General features: G+C 44.6%; 1 protein-coding gene across 12 annotated transcripts in view; it reads left to right on the top strand.

Moving 5' to 3' along the window:
- KIF1B (kinesin family member 1B) overlaps positions 1-15,993 on the top strand; it is a 100,730-nt gene extending 84,737 nt beyond the window's left edge. For all 12 annotated transcript variants that reach the window (XM_042479417.1, XM_042479414.1, XM_042479407.1 and 9 more), the window contains 15 exons: positions 28-136; positions 582-648; positions 776-860; positions 1,131-1,236; positions 4,349-4,463; positions 4,648-4,781; positions 5,323-5,384; positions 6,155-6,300; positions 6,706-6,945; positions 7,093-7,164; positions 7,303-7,424; positions 7,795-7,944; positions 9,415-9,607; positions 10,153-10,271; positions 10,638-15,993. In XM_042479417.1, the coding sequence (XP_042335351.1) occupies positions 28-136; positions 582-648; positions 776-860; positions 1,131-1,236; positions 4,349-4,463; positions 4,648-4,781; positions 5,323-5,384; positions 6,155-6,300; positions 6,706-6,945; positions 7,093-7,164; positions 7,303-7,424; positions 7,795-7,944; positions 9,415-9,607; positions 10,153-10,271; positions 10,638-10,680 (1,763 nt within the window). In that variant the 3' untranslated portion in view covers positions 10,681-15,993. The remainder of the gene's footprint in view (positions 1-27; positions 137-581; positions 649-775; positions 861-1,130; positions 1,237-4,348; positions 4,464-4,647; positions 4,782-5,322; positions 5,385-6,154; positions 6,301-6,705; positions 6,946-7,092; positions 7,165-7,302; positions 7,425-7,794; positions 7,945-9,414; positions 9,608-10,152; positions 10,272-10,637) is intronic.
- Positions 15,994-17,680: the final 1,687 nt, after the last annotated feature.

Here is a 17,680-nt window from a genome sequence, read left to right as displayed (position 1 = left end):
TTTAATTAAGCCTTTTTCCTCTTACAGTCCCAGCTACCAAGCTTAATACAGTGAATAAGCCCAGCTTGGGACAGAGTGTGACCAAATACGATCTCCTTGTCTGGTTTGAGATCAGCGAGTTGGAGCCAACTGGAGAGTAAGTTCAGCCTTGTTTCTGCCATATAGTTTGGGATGCTTGACTAACATGAGAAACACCGTTTGTCAGCAAGGGCAGAAGATTTTCCAATCCCACTGGATCCCCACAAAAAACTCCTTTAGGCTGTGGAACAGGGCACAGGATTCTGGTTCCTGGGAATTTCTCCCACTGGCAGATAGCCAGGGTGATGAGAGATCTTGAAACTATCTATTTTGGGGGATAGGTGAAGGTACTAGGTGTGTTTAGCTTTGAGAAAGGAAGGTAAAGAGAAGATGTAAGAGTTGTCTTTGAACAGCATGGAGCCTATCATGCAGAAGATGGAGGACACTCATTCTGAATTGCTCCTAAAAGCAAGATCAGGAGGCTGGAAAATGCAGGGAAGGAGATAACGTTCAGGGAAACTCCTCTCTAATCTGGGCTTTGTGTCCTCCTCTCTTCCCTTCAGATACATTCCTGCTATTGTTGACCACACAAGTGGATTGCCTTGCCAAGGAACATTCCTGCTTCACCAGGTACTACAGTTCCTTTAAGAATCAGCTAAACAGCCAAGTGCTCTTTGCATAAGCAGAAAGACATCTACCATGTTGGATTTAACTGGGTTCAAATAGGACTCTGTTGTTTTTGTATTAATTTCTTCAGGGAATACAACGTAGGATCACTGTCACAATTATCCATGAGAAAGGAAATGAGCTGCACTGGAAAGATGTGAGGGAGCTAGTGGTTGGTAAGTATTCCCTCCTGCCTCCCTTGAGTTATCTCTTCTCTCACCACAGGAATCCCTTTGGGATTTTCTTAGGACTGTTTCACCTGGTTTGAAGGTTTTGTGAAGCTTGGCCACCAAGTCTCAGTTCCAATCTAGTACCATCCCTCTGATAAATACACCTCTCAAGTTGCCACATTGGAAAATGTTTGTCATGTTCATACACTATTCTTCTTTTCCTCCTCCTCCTCCTATTGTTGTTGTTGTATTGCTTTTGTCTCCTTCCCCTTTCAGGGCGCATCAGAAACAAAGCGGAAGTGGATGATGGCGCAGTGGATGCAATCTTATCTCTGAATATTATCTCTGCAAAATATCTGAGAATTTCACACAGCTCTAACAGGTAAGAAGATCTAACGGTGACTTTGCTGCCAGATAGGATACATCTAATTCCGCCTTCCCCAACCTGGTAGCCTCCCAGATGTGCTGAAGTACATCATCTATCATCTATGACCATTGCCTGTGGTGGTTGAGCCTAGTAGGACTAGTGGTCCAAAGTATCTGAAAGGCGGTAGGTTGGACAGGGCTGCTCAAAGGTTGCTGTAACCTGTGGTTTAGGCAGAACAGTGTTCTCAAGATATATGTCAGATTTTATAGGTGGTCCCCACATTGTCCTCCATTTGGGGCCTGCCACTGTATTGAGTTGAACTCAAGAAACTTCTGTAGCAAGCCTGGAATGTAGGACCAAATTGCTGCCTTTCAGATTTCTTTTGGCCACACTGCAGGGAGCTTATTTATTTACTGTTCTGTACCTTCCATATTTTTGTATTAGAGAAAAGTAGCTGCGTGCTCCCATCTTGTCAGTGTGATGCTGCCCCTTAAGCACCGACAGTAGTCCAGTTAATTTATTCTTTGTTTCGGGGAGGCCTAGGGAGTAGCTTCTGCTTTCAGGGGGATACATGACAGCAATACAGTTGGAAAATACCAATAATGGGATACACATCTTGCGGTGTGTCGCTGTGTGTGTACGTTTAAAAAATCTGTTTGAAAAAGTCTGTGCATTCCATGCAAATGTAGTTTTGGGTTGCTGCTTGGCCGTTCCGCTTGTTTGCTCTTTTGTCTGCATTTTTCTTTTCCCTCTCAGCTGTTCTCGCTTTGGGCTGCACTAATGAAAGCTTTCTATGTCTTCACAGGCTCTTCCTTGATAAGGATATGCCTAGGTATTTTTCAGTTCGCTTCCTTTGCACATAAAGATTCTGCCATAGGAGTAGAATGCTTTATGTCATTCCCCTAATAAATAGTCTTTAGCAAATATCCTGGCGTGTTTGGCTCCCTCTCCCGTTCCTTGGAGTTTATGAAAGCCCTGTTCTCCGAACGAACAGAAGCACAAACTCCCAGACTCTTTTTTCCTCCTTGTTTTCCATGCATCCCTCCCTTTTCTCCCTTCCACAATGCCTTGACATTACCCTTTGTGAGTTTTCCTAACCTTCTCCTCTATCTTTCCCTGCCTTCTTTCTGCCAGCAAGCAAAGACCTTTCTGTTTGGGCAGGCATTTGCTTCTCAGTCACATGGCAGAAGGGGGCTTGTAAGTGGTGCACTTTTATTTGGTGTCTTTTCAGTTAGTGGTTTTAATGTATTTTAGACTGATTTTGAACATGCACTTTTAAACAGAATTGTTGTTCATTTGTTTTTAAACTTTGGTAAAATAAGATGTAAGCCAACTTTTATTCTAAATCATTATAAGAAGCTCTGGATCCTATGCTGGGTGAACAATAGGATATAAATTATAAATACTGATACATACATACATACATACATATATATATATATATCCCCCCCAAGCCAACCAACTTCTGCCCTAGAAAGTCAGTGTTCTTGATTTACGAACGAAGGTGTGAGAACAGGCCCAGCGTATGGTGTAAAGGTGTCTTGTGTCACCACTTGTTGGCTTTGCTTGCCAGCATAAGTGGTGGGCACTGACAGGGAAAAGTGGAGATGTGGTGGCACAGTTAGGGACAAGGAGAAAGCCCCTGTCACCAGGGAGATTGTCTACCCTTTGCCAGCATTCATTTTGCCTTCTTGGCATACTTGTCAGGGCTGGATTCCCAAGTTGGCTCCCTGCTTGTCTCTCCCTCTTTTCTGCATGGCTCTTGTTCCCAGAATGCCTGTGTCCTGTAGTGAAAGTTTGAGTTGGTCGTTCCCATTTTTTGTACACTTGTGCTGATAGGACTCCAGATCTCCCTCTCTTTCTTTCTCTAACAGCTTTAGTTTCTGCTTTAGTTTCTGCTTTGCTCATCTCCATGGTACTAATCCAGAACTTTGTGTGTACAATTTAACTTCACCTATTCCTCTCCCCCACGTCTATTATTTGAAACTGCAGAAAGGACCAGTATCTCTCCCACCTCTCTCTCTCTCTCTCTACCTACTTAGTAGAAATAGATGGTATGAGGACAAAGATGCTCAGAAGACTAAGTTAGGACTTCTGGGTGACTTCTGATGGCTGGGAGTAAGAAGATTACTTTTTGTTTCCCTGCTGTTTAACCAAAGCAGCAACGAAATGACTCCTGACAGCCCTAAATTATATTACTTAAGTAAAAGACCTTTTGGGTAAGAGGTAGCAGTCTTCTGTATGGGAGGCCTGTGTGCTCCTTTCCGTTCTGGTGCTGAGAATAAATGCCTGTGCTGACATTGCTTTCATTCTGAGTATATGTCTTTCATACCAAGGAACAGGTTTTATAGTTTACAACTGCTTTCACTTGTGTCTGGGGGAGACAGACCTCGACAACAATCTCAATCTCTATTGTGCTTGGTAGCCTAGGAGGATTTAGTGATCTTGTGAATTTTCTCACCCTGGCTTTGCAGCTTTTCTGCATTTGTGTTTTGCCCTCTCCCTTCTTTTCTCTAATCCTTCAGCCTTCTTCTTTTGGCAATGCCCATGTTCTTGCAACATGCCAAGGCATAGACCTGTGTACTTTTAAAAGTTGCTCCCAAAATCTCTGTTGGATTTGTAGGGAAGAATCCTCAGCACTGATAAAATCATGGGGCTTCCCCCAGAGTTTTTCAGTGTATGAGTAAATAGTTCTGTTAAGGGCTGCTGATACCCAGGTACCGTGCCCAAATGGGTGCCTTTAAAAAACTGGGCTTGGGCCATGCATGCTGCTGTATATAGAACTTGGCTGCCACCTCCTTTTATTTCCTTAGTCTCTTGTGACAGCCATTCTCTGGGGAAAGGATTCTTTGCTTTGTGTGGTACCTGGCTGCCACCTCTTAGCTTCCTTAACCCAGAATGACAGCCACTCTCTGGAAGGAAGGACTCCTAAATTAGGGACTACATAGTATTGCATCCATTGAGCATCCATGAAAGCACCCATGAGCTGAGGGTGTAGCAGCAAAACCCTTCTCTCCCTGTGGTTTTGTAAACTGGGATCCTGGGAAAGGTGCTTTGGCCAGGGGTTCCCCCCAGTATATTCTGTGGGTCTTATCAGTATCTGACTTCTCTGTCCTGTTCCCTTCAGAACTTTCTACCGCTTTGAGGCTGTCTGGGACAGCTCCCTCCACAACTCCCTTCTCCTGAACCGGGTGACCCCCTATGGAGAGAAGATCTACATGACACTTTCAGCTTACCTTGAGGTGAGTGTGTTGAGGCAGCCACACTGCAGAAATATTCCAGGTTGACATCACTTTAACTGCCATGGCTCAATGCTATGGGATTCTGAGAACTGCAGAGAGACATCACAGACCTACTCATTGGTCCATTGGTTTAACTGAGGGTGAGAAACATCTTGACAAATGTCTGTCCCATTCTTCCTTTCAGCTGGACCACTGCATCCAGCCGGCAGTCATTACCAAGGACATCTGCATGGTCTTCTATTCACGAGATGCTAAGATCTCTCCCCCTCGCTCATTGCGCAGCCTCTTTGGCAGCGGTTATTCCAAATCCCCAGATTCGTAAGTTATCTTGCCTTATATATGCAGGTTGCAGAAAGAGATACAGACTGGAAGCCATCGTGCTTGTAGTTTGTGGACTAAAGTCAGCTTGGCAGTGGCTTTCTCCTAATAAAGTTTCAAAATATTGTTTGAGTTGGATGTGGGGAACATTTGAGGCAGGAGGGCATGGCATAGAGGCATGCAGAAAGTCCCTGATCCAATCTGTGGCATTTGATGTTCAAAGTTTATTTGATGTTCCAAGAAATTGTGTTTGTTTTGCACTGGGAAATTTGCACATGGGAGGCACATTGTTTCCCACTCATCATTTTATAATAAAAAAGTTAATGATACAGGTTTTGGGTCGACATGATAAAGAGGCAAAGACCAGACTGTGGTAGTTTCACACAGCCGTCTAATCTGTTAGAAGACATGACTGTGTGAACTGACTTCTCCAATCCTTGATGGTTCATGAAGGATGAGGCTATTTCTACAGACTGTGATTTTGCCCACATTATTTCTGAGACGTTGATTTTGTGTTCTCTCTCTGCTTGTCTGGAAACAGAAATCGTGTAACTGGTATCTATGAGCTGAGCTTGTGCAAAGTGGCAGATACGGGGAGCCCAGGTAAGCAGCCATGTTCTGCATGCTCATATAAATGAGAGGTAACAGTCATAAATGAGAGCCAGCATGGCATCCTGGTAAGAATGGTAGAGTAGGGCTATGGAGACCCAGGTTCAAATCTTCACATAAATAATCTTGAGCCACTTGCTGTTTCTCATCCTAACTTACCTTGCAGGTTTGTTGTGAGGTTTACAGCAAGGAGGAGCATGTGTGCTATTATGAGTTGCTTGAAGGGAAGGAATTTTAACAATCATGACATTAATATTAATAATAACAACATGTCTAAGCATGCAACTTTTTATGGAACTTATTAGTTTATCTCTTTACCACATTTATTTATTTACAAATATCCACAAATTATCTCTCAAGATTTCATAGGAATGTACTGTACAACAATAATAAAATACACAATATAAAAGTCTATGCATAAGATCGAGACACTTAGACAATATTTTTGTACAGTATTTGCTTTTTTGCGAAAGTACTTGAGCCATTTACAGTTTTCTGTACACTAAAATAGGAGACATGGCAGGAAAAAAAGACTGAGCAGATGTGGTTAGAAGACATGCATGCTGTTGCATAGTGTCCAGATGAAAGGCCACCATTTAAGCAGCGTAGGGACACGACATTTTGCCGCCTGAAGCAAAGGACATGGTGGCACCCTTCCTATTTGCCTGGGGTGAACGAGGAGTTGCAGCTTTACTTCCTGATAGCTGGCATAGATCCCTTCTAGGTGGCTGTTAACTTGAAGCCTGTGGCTTTTTTTTTTTCAGGGATGCAGAGGAGGAGGAGGAAAGTCTTGGACACTTCCGTGGCCTACGTCCGGGGAGAAGAGAATCTGGCAGGCTGGAGGCCCCGAGGGGACAGCCTCATTCTGGAGCACCAGTGGGAATTGGAGAAACTGGAGCTACTGCATGAGGTGGGGTTTACAGGAGAGCATCAAAGAATAGGTGTCGGGCGATCTGACCCAAGGTTGGAAAAATTATTTTGGGGACTACAACCAAGAAAGGATGTAGTCTCCAAAAGTAATTGTGGGTCTCCTTGGAATAAGCACCCTCTGTAACTGGGAAGAAAACATGCCAGAAGCCAGAGATTTCTGATTGGCGGTAACCCTGTTTCCTCACCTGGCTCACCTTCCCAGCCAGATGATGCTAGCTGGATTCCTCCCTTTTGTGCTTATCTTCCCCATTTGGGACTCAGTTTGCTTAGGGGAAAGTGGATCAGATTCCACTGAGACATGGGCCAAGTTATGCCCACAGGGTGGGACTTCCTCACCTGTGCCAACAAGTGCCATCCCTTGTGACCACCTTCCTTTTCCTCTCAGGTTGAGAAGACTCGTCACTTCTTGCTGCTGCGTGAGAAGCTAGGGGACAGCATCCCCAAGTCCTTGAGTGACTCGCTGTCCCCCAGCCTCAGCAGCGGGACCCTCAGTACCTCCACCAGCATCTCCTCCCAGATCTCGTCCACCACCTTTGAGAGTGCCATCACGCCCAGCGAAAGCAGCGGGTATGATTCGACAGATATTGAGAGCCTGGTGGATCGGGAGAAAGAGTTGGCCACCAAGGTACATAACTACAGCAGTGTCTTTGTTTTAAGTTCATATTTCATACACCTGTCTTCCAAAAAGACCAAGCTTGCTCATGACTAAGACACTCCCAACACAACCCACAGCTAACATACTCTCAAAAGATGACCATTTCTTTATTTTCAGTGCCTGCAGCTTCTTACTCACACGTTCAACCGTGAATATAACCAGGTCTACAACAGCATCAGTGATTGTAAGGTAAATATGCAATATTTGAAGGGGAAACCCCAGCTTACACTTGTGTCTGCATGGAATTGTTTCTTTGCCCTCTCTATGAGGTGTCTGTTTTTTAAAAAGGGGTAACTGACTCCCACGTTGGTTACTTCCAATCTCTAGCTGTCCGATATCTCTCCACTTGGGCGAGACCCGTCAGTTTCAAGCTTCAGCAGCGCTACCCTCACGCCTTCCTCGACCTGTCCGTCGCTGGCTGATTCAAGATGCAACTCTGTGGATCAGAAGTGAGTTTTGCTGACAGGAGAAGCTCTTGGGCAGCTTCTTTCTGCACTCCCACCACTCAGTAGACAACATGCAGTCCTCATCCGCTTTGCTGAACCTTTCTGTTTCCCTCTGGCCTCTTCACTTCCATGCCCTAAGGCCAGACAAAGATATTTTGCTGCCAGAGGCAGTGGACAAAGTGGTACCCTCCCTCTGTTCTCTCACTATGGAAGCCAACTGACATTTAATAAAATGGTATCCTCCACTCCATTTGAGGCAGGAGGCTAGTTTTAAGGGGTCCTGGGCAGGTGATGTCATTCTCCCACTTCAAATGGAAGTGTTGATTCCTTTCCTCTTTCTTTCTTTCTTTCTTTCTTTGTTTCTAAACCTAAGGACCCCCGAAGCAAATTCCCGTGCCTCCAGTCCTGGTCCAGAAGGGGAACCATTCCCAATGATGCCACCTGTTGAAGCTTCTTACCTGGCTAGAGCAGGCAAAAATGAGTTCCTGAACCTTGTTCCTGACATTGAGGAAATCCGACCTGGGTGAGGGCCTCTAAGTTTGAGCAGCTGCTCAAACCCTCTTTTGTAGCCAAAGTAGAAGAAACCCTGCCTTTAAAACGGGGGGGGGGGGGGGGGGGCCAGTTATGGTATTCTTTTTTTCCCCTCTGTCTCTTAACTAAGCAAGTGGATGAATGTAAGCAGTCAATCTTTTCAAAAAAGTGTCTGGACAGAAATGTTGAGTACAGGATATATGTACCACTAAAGCAGTGAGATCTTCAGACCACTGAGTTAATGCAGGGCTAGTGTTTACTTTCAAAATCTAGAATATTAAGTCGCTTTGCATTTGGTAGGGCTGGGAGAAGACTGCGTGTCACAGGGATATGATTTAGTGCCATTCAAACATTCACAACTAACAGGTTTTTCAAATGTCAAGTGTGTACAACTCAGATATAAGTAATGTGTGACCAGCAGAGGGCATGAACACATCAAATAAAGAACCATTAGTCATGTTATATTGCTCACCAATGATGATGATGATGATGATGATGATGATGATGATGATGATGATGATGATGATGATGATGGACGATGACTGTACTAGGGTCCTTTGTGAACTGACTTTGCTCTCCAGGAAACATATTCAGGAGTAGCCATGTTGGCCATATAACACAGTACAATAATATCCAAAATCCTCAAAAAGTACCACTGTTTTCTGGATTTGGATGCAGTGGGTTTTTTTAAAAAAAAATCTTTTGCTCCCTTTCATTTGAATTGCATTTTTAAAAAATAAATATTAGAAAATAATGCATAGTTCCTTATTTCTTCTGTTTGGGGAATGCTGATACCTCAGAGTGAATGTTTTGCATGCAAACAACACTCCCCCAACCCAAGTGAACTCCCCTAGAAAGAGGTAGATCTTGGATAAGAGAGGTCAGGATGGGAAGGAGCCTCCTTTCCTGGAGACCTTGGAGAATGGCTGCCTTTCAGAATAGACAGTTTGAAGCAGGGCAGTTTCAAATGGTAAATGAGTGAAATGTTGCCACACAGGCAGAAGTGGTGTATGTTTGGCCCTTGGGTGTTAGGGTTCCCCAGATGCTTGAGTTAATGCAGCCAACAGAGTGACACTGAGAGGGCCAAAATGTCCTAACTTCTGATTTCACCTGTTCTGAACCAGCCCCTTGCTTTGCTTGAAGCTGAGTTTGGATCTGCATGCTTTAAGTAATGATATTTAATTTTAAATACCATCACTGATAATTCCATTATGGGGCCTTTTAGCTTGACTGGTCTGGCCTGCCTACTAAGTTTCTTTCTTTAATGAAGATGCCGAGGGTGGCAGATGATTTAGGTTTGCAAAGCTTTATGAAGGGACCTAGTCCTTTGAGGGATAGGGGTGCTGCATTCTTCCCCCACCACAAACACAAAAAGGGCAATTTCCTCAGGGTTACTTTCAAGATCCATTCCCAGCTTGGCCCTGTGCACTGAATGCTTCTCCTGCTCTTGCTTTGCCCACAGCTCTGTGGTCTCCAAGAAAGGATATTTGCACTTCAAGGAGCCCCTTTCTCCATCATGGGCTAAGCACTTTGTGGTGGTCCGCCGCCCCTACGTTTTCATCTACAACAGCGACAAGGACCCTGTGGAAAGAGGGATCATCAACCTCTCCACGGCTCAGGTGGAGTACAGCGAGGATCAGCAGGCCATGGTGAAGGTCAGTGGCAGCACCTCCAGATAGATAGATAAGGGGGGGGGGTGTTTTTAGCCCTTTGGTATTTTGAATTTTGGACAGAACACCATGACAAAATGGTTGCCATGGGAGAAGATTGTTGTCCTTTCACAAAATGGTTGTTGTGGGAGCCAGACTTGGGGAACATCCAAGGACTGTGCAGAAGTACAAACAATGTTTAGAAGGGGAAATGCATTAAGAGTAGAGAACCCAAACAGGAGCACTCCATGTGGCAACTTTTTGTTGCAAGACCCACTTAGACTATCTCAAGAATAAGTCTTATGAGCGTTGGCTTGTTCAAACCAAGGCTTGACTGCCTGTTTCCAAGTGATGTTAGGATTAAGGGGCACTGAGAATAAAATCATCATCATCCCATCCACATATAAAATGTAAGTTGTGGGGGAGGCAATTGATTCCAGATCTTGGCTGATGGGGAAGGAACCTTTTCAAATTGCATTACAAATTTCTGTTTTAAGTGGAGATTTAGAGAAAGGCCTGTTTTTGTCTGTGTGGTCATTGAAACATTCTAGACACCCAACACCTTTGCCGTGTGCACGAGACACCGTGGCGTCCTCCTCCAAGCCATCAATGACAAAGACATGAATGACTGGCTATACGCTTTCAACCCACTTCTCGCCGGCACGATACGGTAAGAGGCACGAAATGGTGTCATTTATGAGCCAATGCCTGCTAGGAAGGAGGCAGGGGGTGGTTTGCCCTGCAGATGGATGGGGAAGCCTTTGCCTCATGGTCTGCTGTGTGAGAGAAGTCAGTGCTCACCTTGGGCAGGCAGAATACATTCCTAATTGGGATTAAGAGGCTAGAATTGTAATCTGGGGTTGGTTTCAAGGCGATCGCGTAACGTGCAACAGTTGCTTACCTCCGTAGTAATGGAATACAGCCCAGGGAGGTGAGGAAAGAGCTGGAAGAAGGCAAGATGTTAGAGAAGAGCAAGGACCTGTCTGGCAAGAGGGAAATGCTGATATTCCTCCTCTTCTTTCTTTCTCCTACGCAGGTCCAAACTTGCCCGAAGGCGCTCGGGACAGCTGAAGTACTGAGTCCACGAGGGGGTTCTCATCCCGATCCACCTTGCCCCCCTCTAACACGCCTTCTGATATAGATAAAGCGTTACCTCTCATTTCTCTGTGATTCTTGAATCTCTCTCTTTTCTTGTATGTAATCCTGTGGCTCATCTTTCCTTGCCCCCCTCCGCCCACGCCCTCCTCTTCAGCACTTAATCCAATTGTTCTAACCTTCTTCTCTTTCTGCCTCTCCACTTTATCAGTCTGAGGATGGTTTCCATTTTTACCTGTGCTGAAAATACTATTACTAGCATGTGGCCAAATGGAAGGAAGAAACAATAGGGAAAAAAGGGGTAGGGGGTGGGGGTTCCAATTTATGCGCACGACTTTTCGAAAAGAAGGGAAACCATTTTGATTTTGTTTCTTGGGGCACTTGGGTCCTCATCCAGTCGCCTTCGTCTGCACTGTTCAATGTGATGTCTTTTGTCTCTGGACTCTTCCTTTTTTGGTTTTTCACTCAGCTTGGTGTGATCTGGAAAAAACCTGATTGCTGCTCTCAAGGCAAAGTTTCTTGCGCTCTTTGTATCCAGTGTAGGTTTGACCAAGCTTCCTTGCATCTTCCTTTGTACAGTGGAGCTGCCAGTGAATTTGGCTTGTGTCATGTTGGCTTTCAACCAGTTACATTTTAGGCTGCATCTCTGTTTTAGGCTGCTGGAGTTGCCTTGAGGGATTTGACAATTTCACAGCCGTCAGCCCTGGGGCATTTGCTGCCATTGGTGTCACTTGAAGAGATGTAGCCCATTCTGGACTCGGCACCCTGCAGGCATTATCCAGATGCAATCCTTGCAGTTTAAGCAGAGGATCCTTCTGCGCTGAATCCACATAGACAAGCAAGTTCCTTTGTGTGTTCTCATGTTGCTTAATGCAGCAGCTGGGGCTGAAATTGTTCCTCTGAAGTATCTGTTGCCAGGCACAGTTTTGAGATCCAGACAGAGGTGGAGGACCCCAAATGAAGTCTCAGTTTCATTCCTTTTCTGGAAGTAAGCAGCAGACGAGTGAAGGGAAGAAAGCAGAGCCTGGCTTTCAACTATGTTTGAGAGGCCTGTAACACCTCAAGAAGGTGCAGACAGCCAGTTGTGTAACAGATTTCTGAAAGTCCTCCACACACTGCCCTCCATTTTTTCGGTTGGAGCTACTCAGGACAAGGGTGTCTTTGGAGCTCAGGGAAGGAATGCCAAGAAGTTGAGATTCACAGTGGTTGTAATCCTATTGAGGGATTAGGGTTTTTTTGGCCAAAATCATGTCCGTTAGAAGAGTTTCCCCATAATATTTTGGAGAGTTTAACATAAATACACATAATGGTGGGGAGTTAATCCTCATCACTTCTCCTCTTTGCCTTTCCCTTGGCTTAGGATGCTTTGTAAGCAATTGACACTTACTCAGAAATCGTCTTTTTAGAAATGCTGCTCCAAAACCACCTAGGCTTTAAAGCTAAACCAAGAAGAGCCGGAAAACTGTTTGAATCTCTTTTGTTGTCTTTTGTTTTGAAACAGAATGGAGCTACCTATCCCTTCTCCCCTCTCCATTGTGGAAAAGAGCATTTCATATGTGCCCATGCAGATTAGGCATTTGTCTCTTTTCAGTCCTTTGTGCGTCTTGAGTAGGAGAGAAGCTTTTAAGATGTAGGCACAACTCTTTGAGACTCTTATGGTTCTCCCTACCCAGGGATTGCAAATATAGTGCAGCAGGCTGTGCTTCTGCAGGCATGAAACCGCTAATTTCACCTAGATGTCTTGTTGTTGCCCATGTTGTGCCAGCTTTCCTTTACCCAACGCCCTTGCTCTAGCTGTCTCTTAGGCCTAGTTTGTAGAAACACTGGCTGAAGTGATGATAATGATAACAGTAAACTAGCATTTGGGGTGTACAACATCCAGATTGTAAGTTAGGCTACTGGATGAATGGGTGCTCATTCCATAGAAAAAAGATTTCTCCAAACATGGGAAGACCAGAGTTTTACCCCTTTCCCCTGAGGTGCTAGGTTTCAAAATGCAGGGAAATATGTTATATGAAAAGCATACCTGAGGTGTGGGATGCCACAGGTTGACCTCATCTTCATCTTGCTGTCCAAACTGGGCCTTAACCAAATGCTTTTTCAACCTCTGCTCTAAGTTTCTCTCATCTGTGAAGTGAATTCATGTTCTAGTCTACTTTTTCTTCTGAGGGGCCATCTTTTTCCTTTCCCTTCACCCTGTCAAACCTACTTTGACTTTTGTGGCTCACTTTGAGTGTGGAAAAAGCTTTGGTCATTTGGGGAGAGCATTTTCAGCCTCAGGTTCCTGTATCCAGAGACGATTGCACATGTCTCTCCATCCATCACCTTCGGGGACATCTCAGATGCTTCGGCTCAGAAAGTGAACTTCTGTTCAAACTACTCATCATCTCCTATCAGAGAACTCATTGGCTTGAGGTCCTGAGTTGACAACAAAACGGCAACCTCGCTGCATTTTTGGGAAATGATATTTCAACTTCTACAGGGAAGAAATAAGGACCTTGCAAATGGGACAGGATGGTGTGACTATCTTTAACATGCCCATCTTACCTTTAAAAACCTAACAGGTATCTAGGTTGTAACACTTCTTGACACTTTCTGTGGGTCTTTTGTGTGGGGTCCCAAATCATGAAACAGGACACGGTTGTGCATGTATTTTTTGTTTGAATGTTCATTGTGTTTGTCTGATTGTGTACATCTCAGCACGGTGCTTCATGTTTCTTTTGTTATCCAATGGACACACTCTGCACTGCCGGCGTGTTTGTGCACAAACCGAGGCTGCTGGTTCAGAAGTTAAGTGGATTTTGCGACGGATTTGAATGATGGATTTAAGATTTTGCGCAGAGCTCTAAGTCACTGCAGCTGCCACCTTTGGATGACAGCAGAGGTGGGCAATCTGTGAAACCAGAGAACCCTGGAGGAGGTCTTCTGATGAGGACTGTGGGCACACTAAGATAAAACTGTCTATGTGTTGTTTGTGTTTTTGTTTCTTAAAAATGTGGCACACAACTCGTCTGCAAAGTTTTTGCTTTGGAAAGCTCACTGCCCAGGAGTGGACTATAAATACAGGAGTTATGTATAAGCATTAAGGGTCTCTTCTTAAGTCCGTGGGCCAAGAACATTAAGGTATACTCAGAGCCGGGAATTAATGGCAGTGTGTTGCGTAAAGGTCACCGGTTTCATGTCACCTTGGATTGGTTTGTTTGTGGAGCTCGGATCAGAGGGAGGAGGACAAGTGTCTGCTCTGAGCCGTTGCTTCCTTTGCTGTTTCTGGAGCTGGTGGCTTTAGAAACAGTTTTAAAAGCGATGCAGTGTGAATTCCTTTTTCATAATCTGTTCCTGAGCTGGATTTCCTTTGTTGCCCATTCCAGCATGGCTACGCTTCGGCCAAATATCTCTCTGCTAACCCTTCCCTTGCCAAAAGCGAGTAGGGAATACTCACCTACCACATCTCAGTCTGAAGCATTCTGCGATTCCAACCAAAGGACCGAGAATCTGCTCTCTCTTTCTGAAAACCCAACAAAGGGTGGCTGGTTTGGCTGGACGTAGCTCTCCTAGAGTCAGCCAGCTCTTAGGAGACCAGCCTGCCGCCACCGCCATGCCCTGGGCCAGCCAACCCATGGAGCATGGGTCGCAAGCATGAAGGATGATTGGAGACTGGCATTGTTCCCTCTCCTGGGTTGGAATTGCAGCTTATCTGAGTCGAGAGGACTTTTCAAAGACCAGACAGAACCAATAGCATTGGCAATGGGGATGTGGTAGCTTAATTTGCTGTTTTGAATCTTTTATTGTCCCCCCCCCCCCTCCCTTTTAAGGAATGCACTTTAATTCTTCTGGCCAGTGTTTCAAGTAAAGGGAAAAGGGGGGAAAGCAGTTGTTTCCCAGCAGGCTCCAAACCGGTGGGTAGCAATATTCATTCCCCCCTTTATCAGATCTCCTGTGGCGTTCCAAAGCAAAGCTTTTCCTGTCTGCTGCTTTATGACTTAACCATTTACAGGGAATATTTAACTTTTTTTAAAGAACGATGTCTATTTATGCATTTGTAGTTTACTTGTACACTAAAGTTGGCTATCTGTGGGGCTGAACGCAGCCCCTTTGGTTTATGTGACCAAGGGTTAATGCTTCCTCTGCCTATGCATCAAGTGGTACATACGGTCCTCAGCGTAAGGGCCGGCTGGATTGTGTTATGTTGCTTTTTAAACATTTTTTATTTTAACCAGCTACTTTGAGAGACTGGGAAGGAAACTAATGTTGCTGCTCTGAGTTTTGTTGAATGTATCCGAAACAGGACTTCACTTTATGTTAGTATCCGATGACTCTTGTTGTGGCTAACTTTGATCCTAACTCCAGGGTCCCATCTGTATTTCTTCTTTTTTTATGTATATATATGGTAGGAATGTATCTAATTTTGTGCTTCCTTGTTCAAACAGAAACGTTAGCCATTGGCGGCGGGAGGAAACTGACTTTTTACTTTTGCTTTTTGGGGGGCGTCCAGGAGCCTCTTTGTGAATGCCAAGTGCAGACAACCCAACTTGGTCCTATAATACTTGAAGCGCTCCAGCAATGTCCGCTGGCATTTGTTGAAGGCCATACTCTTTGGTTTTGCAGGAAAGCACTTGTGTCTCTCTCTGGGCGTCCCAGAAAAGGCTGTCCTACTTTTCAGTATTGCTGGCTCAGTGCCCTCATCCAGAGAGGTCTAGAGCAACCACTAGAGGCTCAAGAGGGTTGCATGGTTCCAGCACACTCAAAACAGTTGTTGTTGTTGTTTTCTCCTATTTATTAGTAACCTAAATGCCACACGTTCTGCATACATCCCTTTTTGTTCGTCTGGAGTAATTCACTGATGTATTTAAAATCAGTTCCTTTTCTCACATACATACATACATACATACATACCCCTGCGCCAGAAATGTACAATATAGATGGCCTTTGGGAACAGACGCCACTCCTCCCTCCAAAACAATAATACTCTCATCCCAGTGAAGGTAAAACACATCTTTGACGAATTGACCGATCTGTTTTTTGTCTTTCCCCCACCCTCCTCCCTCCATTTTGTAAATATATCTGACGTTTGGAGCTTGGGTATACAAAATGTAAATACAGTTCATGTATTTGTACTAATTCTGATCCATTTTGCTGTATAGCCTTTAGGTGTGCAATGCAGATAACTATTATCTAACTACTACGTGTATGGTAACCTTGCACCACCGAACTGTTAGTGAACGAGGTGAACAAAAAAAAAAAGCCAACAGCAACAACAATAAAGATACAACCAGTGCATTACCAAGTTGCACGCTCCACCTTGTGTCGTCTGCTCTCTTGCATCCTGTGTCTTTTTTACTACGTTTGCTTACGTCTGGAGTGTGGACAGAGAAAACCAGTTTGGGTACCAAACGTTTCCTATGTGATGAAGGGACGCCTATCGCAACCAGGTAGAAAGGCAATGGATGGAAATAACATCTGGAAGGAGAGAAACTCAAGGGCTGCTGATCCCAGTCAAACCATTAGCGAGACTAGCAATGGAGTCAAATTACAGGAAAAGAGATTGCACCTCAATGTTAGGAAGAACTTCCATTTAGAACTATTTGACAGTGGAAGATATGGAGTCTCCTTCTTTGGAGGCTTTTAAACACAGTCCCTGTGTTTGTGTATTCCTGCATGGCAGAATGGAGTTGGATTGGATGGCCTTTGGGGTCTCTTCCAGCTCTATGATCCTATGACTAAGAAAGGTTGCCTTTCAGAATTCCCTCCGTCTCAATTTCTGGGGCTTCTATCAATGTAAGAGCAAGCAAGGAAGGCCCTGCTGAGATCATTAAGGCCCCATCAATTTGAGGATCCAGTTTTAAACTACAGATAGATGTTTGGCACAAGTCCACAAAGGCAGGCAAGAAAGCAACAGCTCCATCCCTACAGCGCTCCCTGTAGAAGGCTTTCCAAGGCTGTAGTCCTCTTGAATTTAGTGGGACAAGACTAAACAAGCTTAGGATAGAGCCGCTCGAGGTACACTGAATAGGAAGGAAAAAGCTTCTCTGTGAGTAACAGCCTTTGTTTTATACATTTTTCATGTTACACCCTGCTCTTAAATACTGTTAAGTGTCTAACGTATACAAAAGATTTGGAGGGGTCAGTTCAAATCAAAGGTACAAGCCAGGTACAAAAGCCTTTCTTATTCCCTTCAGATGAGTCTGGGAGTGGATTTGTTTGTGAAAGGTTGGTTTGCTCCCTTTGGTGACAAAATATACCTTCCTGAGCTCTGCATGGACTCCAAAGTATAGTCCGTCTGATTTTAGATGGATAAAGGGATTATGGGAGTTGCACTCCAACATCTCTGTCCCTGGATTAGATGGGCCTTAATGCTTAATTTTACAAAATCTGAGTTTTTCAAATCTGAGAACTTCATACATATCCACTGCATTGCACCCAACCACTGAAGTTTTGTACCTGGCTCTGGTATAGAGCCTGCATGGTGCAGCAGTTTTGAATGTTAGAGTAGGACACTAAGATATCAGGTTTTGAATTCTTACTCAGCCTGAGTAGCCTTGGGCAAGTTACACTCTCTTGGGTCCAAAACACCCTGCAGACATAATCCAGTTTGAGACAGCATTAACTGCCCTGGCTCAGTGCTAGGCCACCCTAGGAATTGTAGTTTATTGTGGCAGCAGAGCTCTCTTGAGAGAAGGCTCAGTGTCTCACAAAACCACAAATCCTAACATTCCCTAGCATTGAGCCAGGGCAGTTCAAGCGGTCTCAAACTGGATTATTTCTGCAGTCTGTTTTGGATCTCGGGCTCACAAGAAGGCAAAGGCAAAACAAAAACCATCTGAACCAATCTTACCAAAAGTATCAGCCCATCACTCTCTTGGTCAAAGGGTTAAAAGCACAAACGGTGAGGTTTAAGCCTGTGCGATCTTAATATAGGTGGCTATGCCCAATCTTGTTGGAGGGATTTAAAATTACACAACTCCTGGAAACAGAAGCAAAAGCTGA

The sequence above is a fragment of the Sceloporus undulatus genome, chromosome 7, assembly GCF_019175285.1.
Source record: "Sceloporus undulatus isolate JIND9_A2432 ecotype Alabama chromosome 7, SceUnd_v1.1, whole genome shotgun sequence".
Taxonomy (NCBI): Eukaryota; Metazoa; Chordata; class Lepidosauria; order Squamata; family Phrynosomatidae; genus Sceloporus; species Sceloporus undulatus.
Note: the sequence above shows the minus strand (reverse complement) of the source record. Positions and strands in the feature narration are given on the sequence as shown.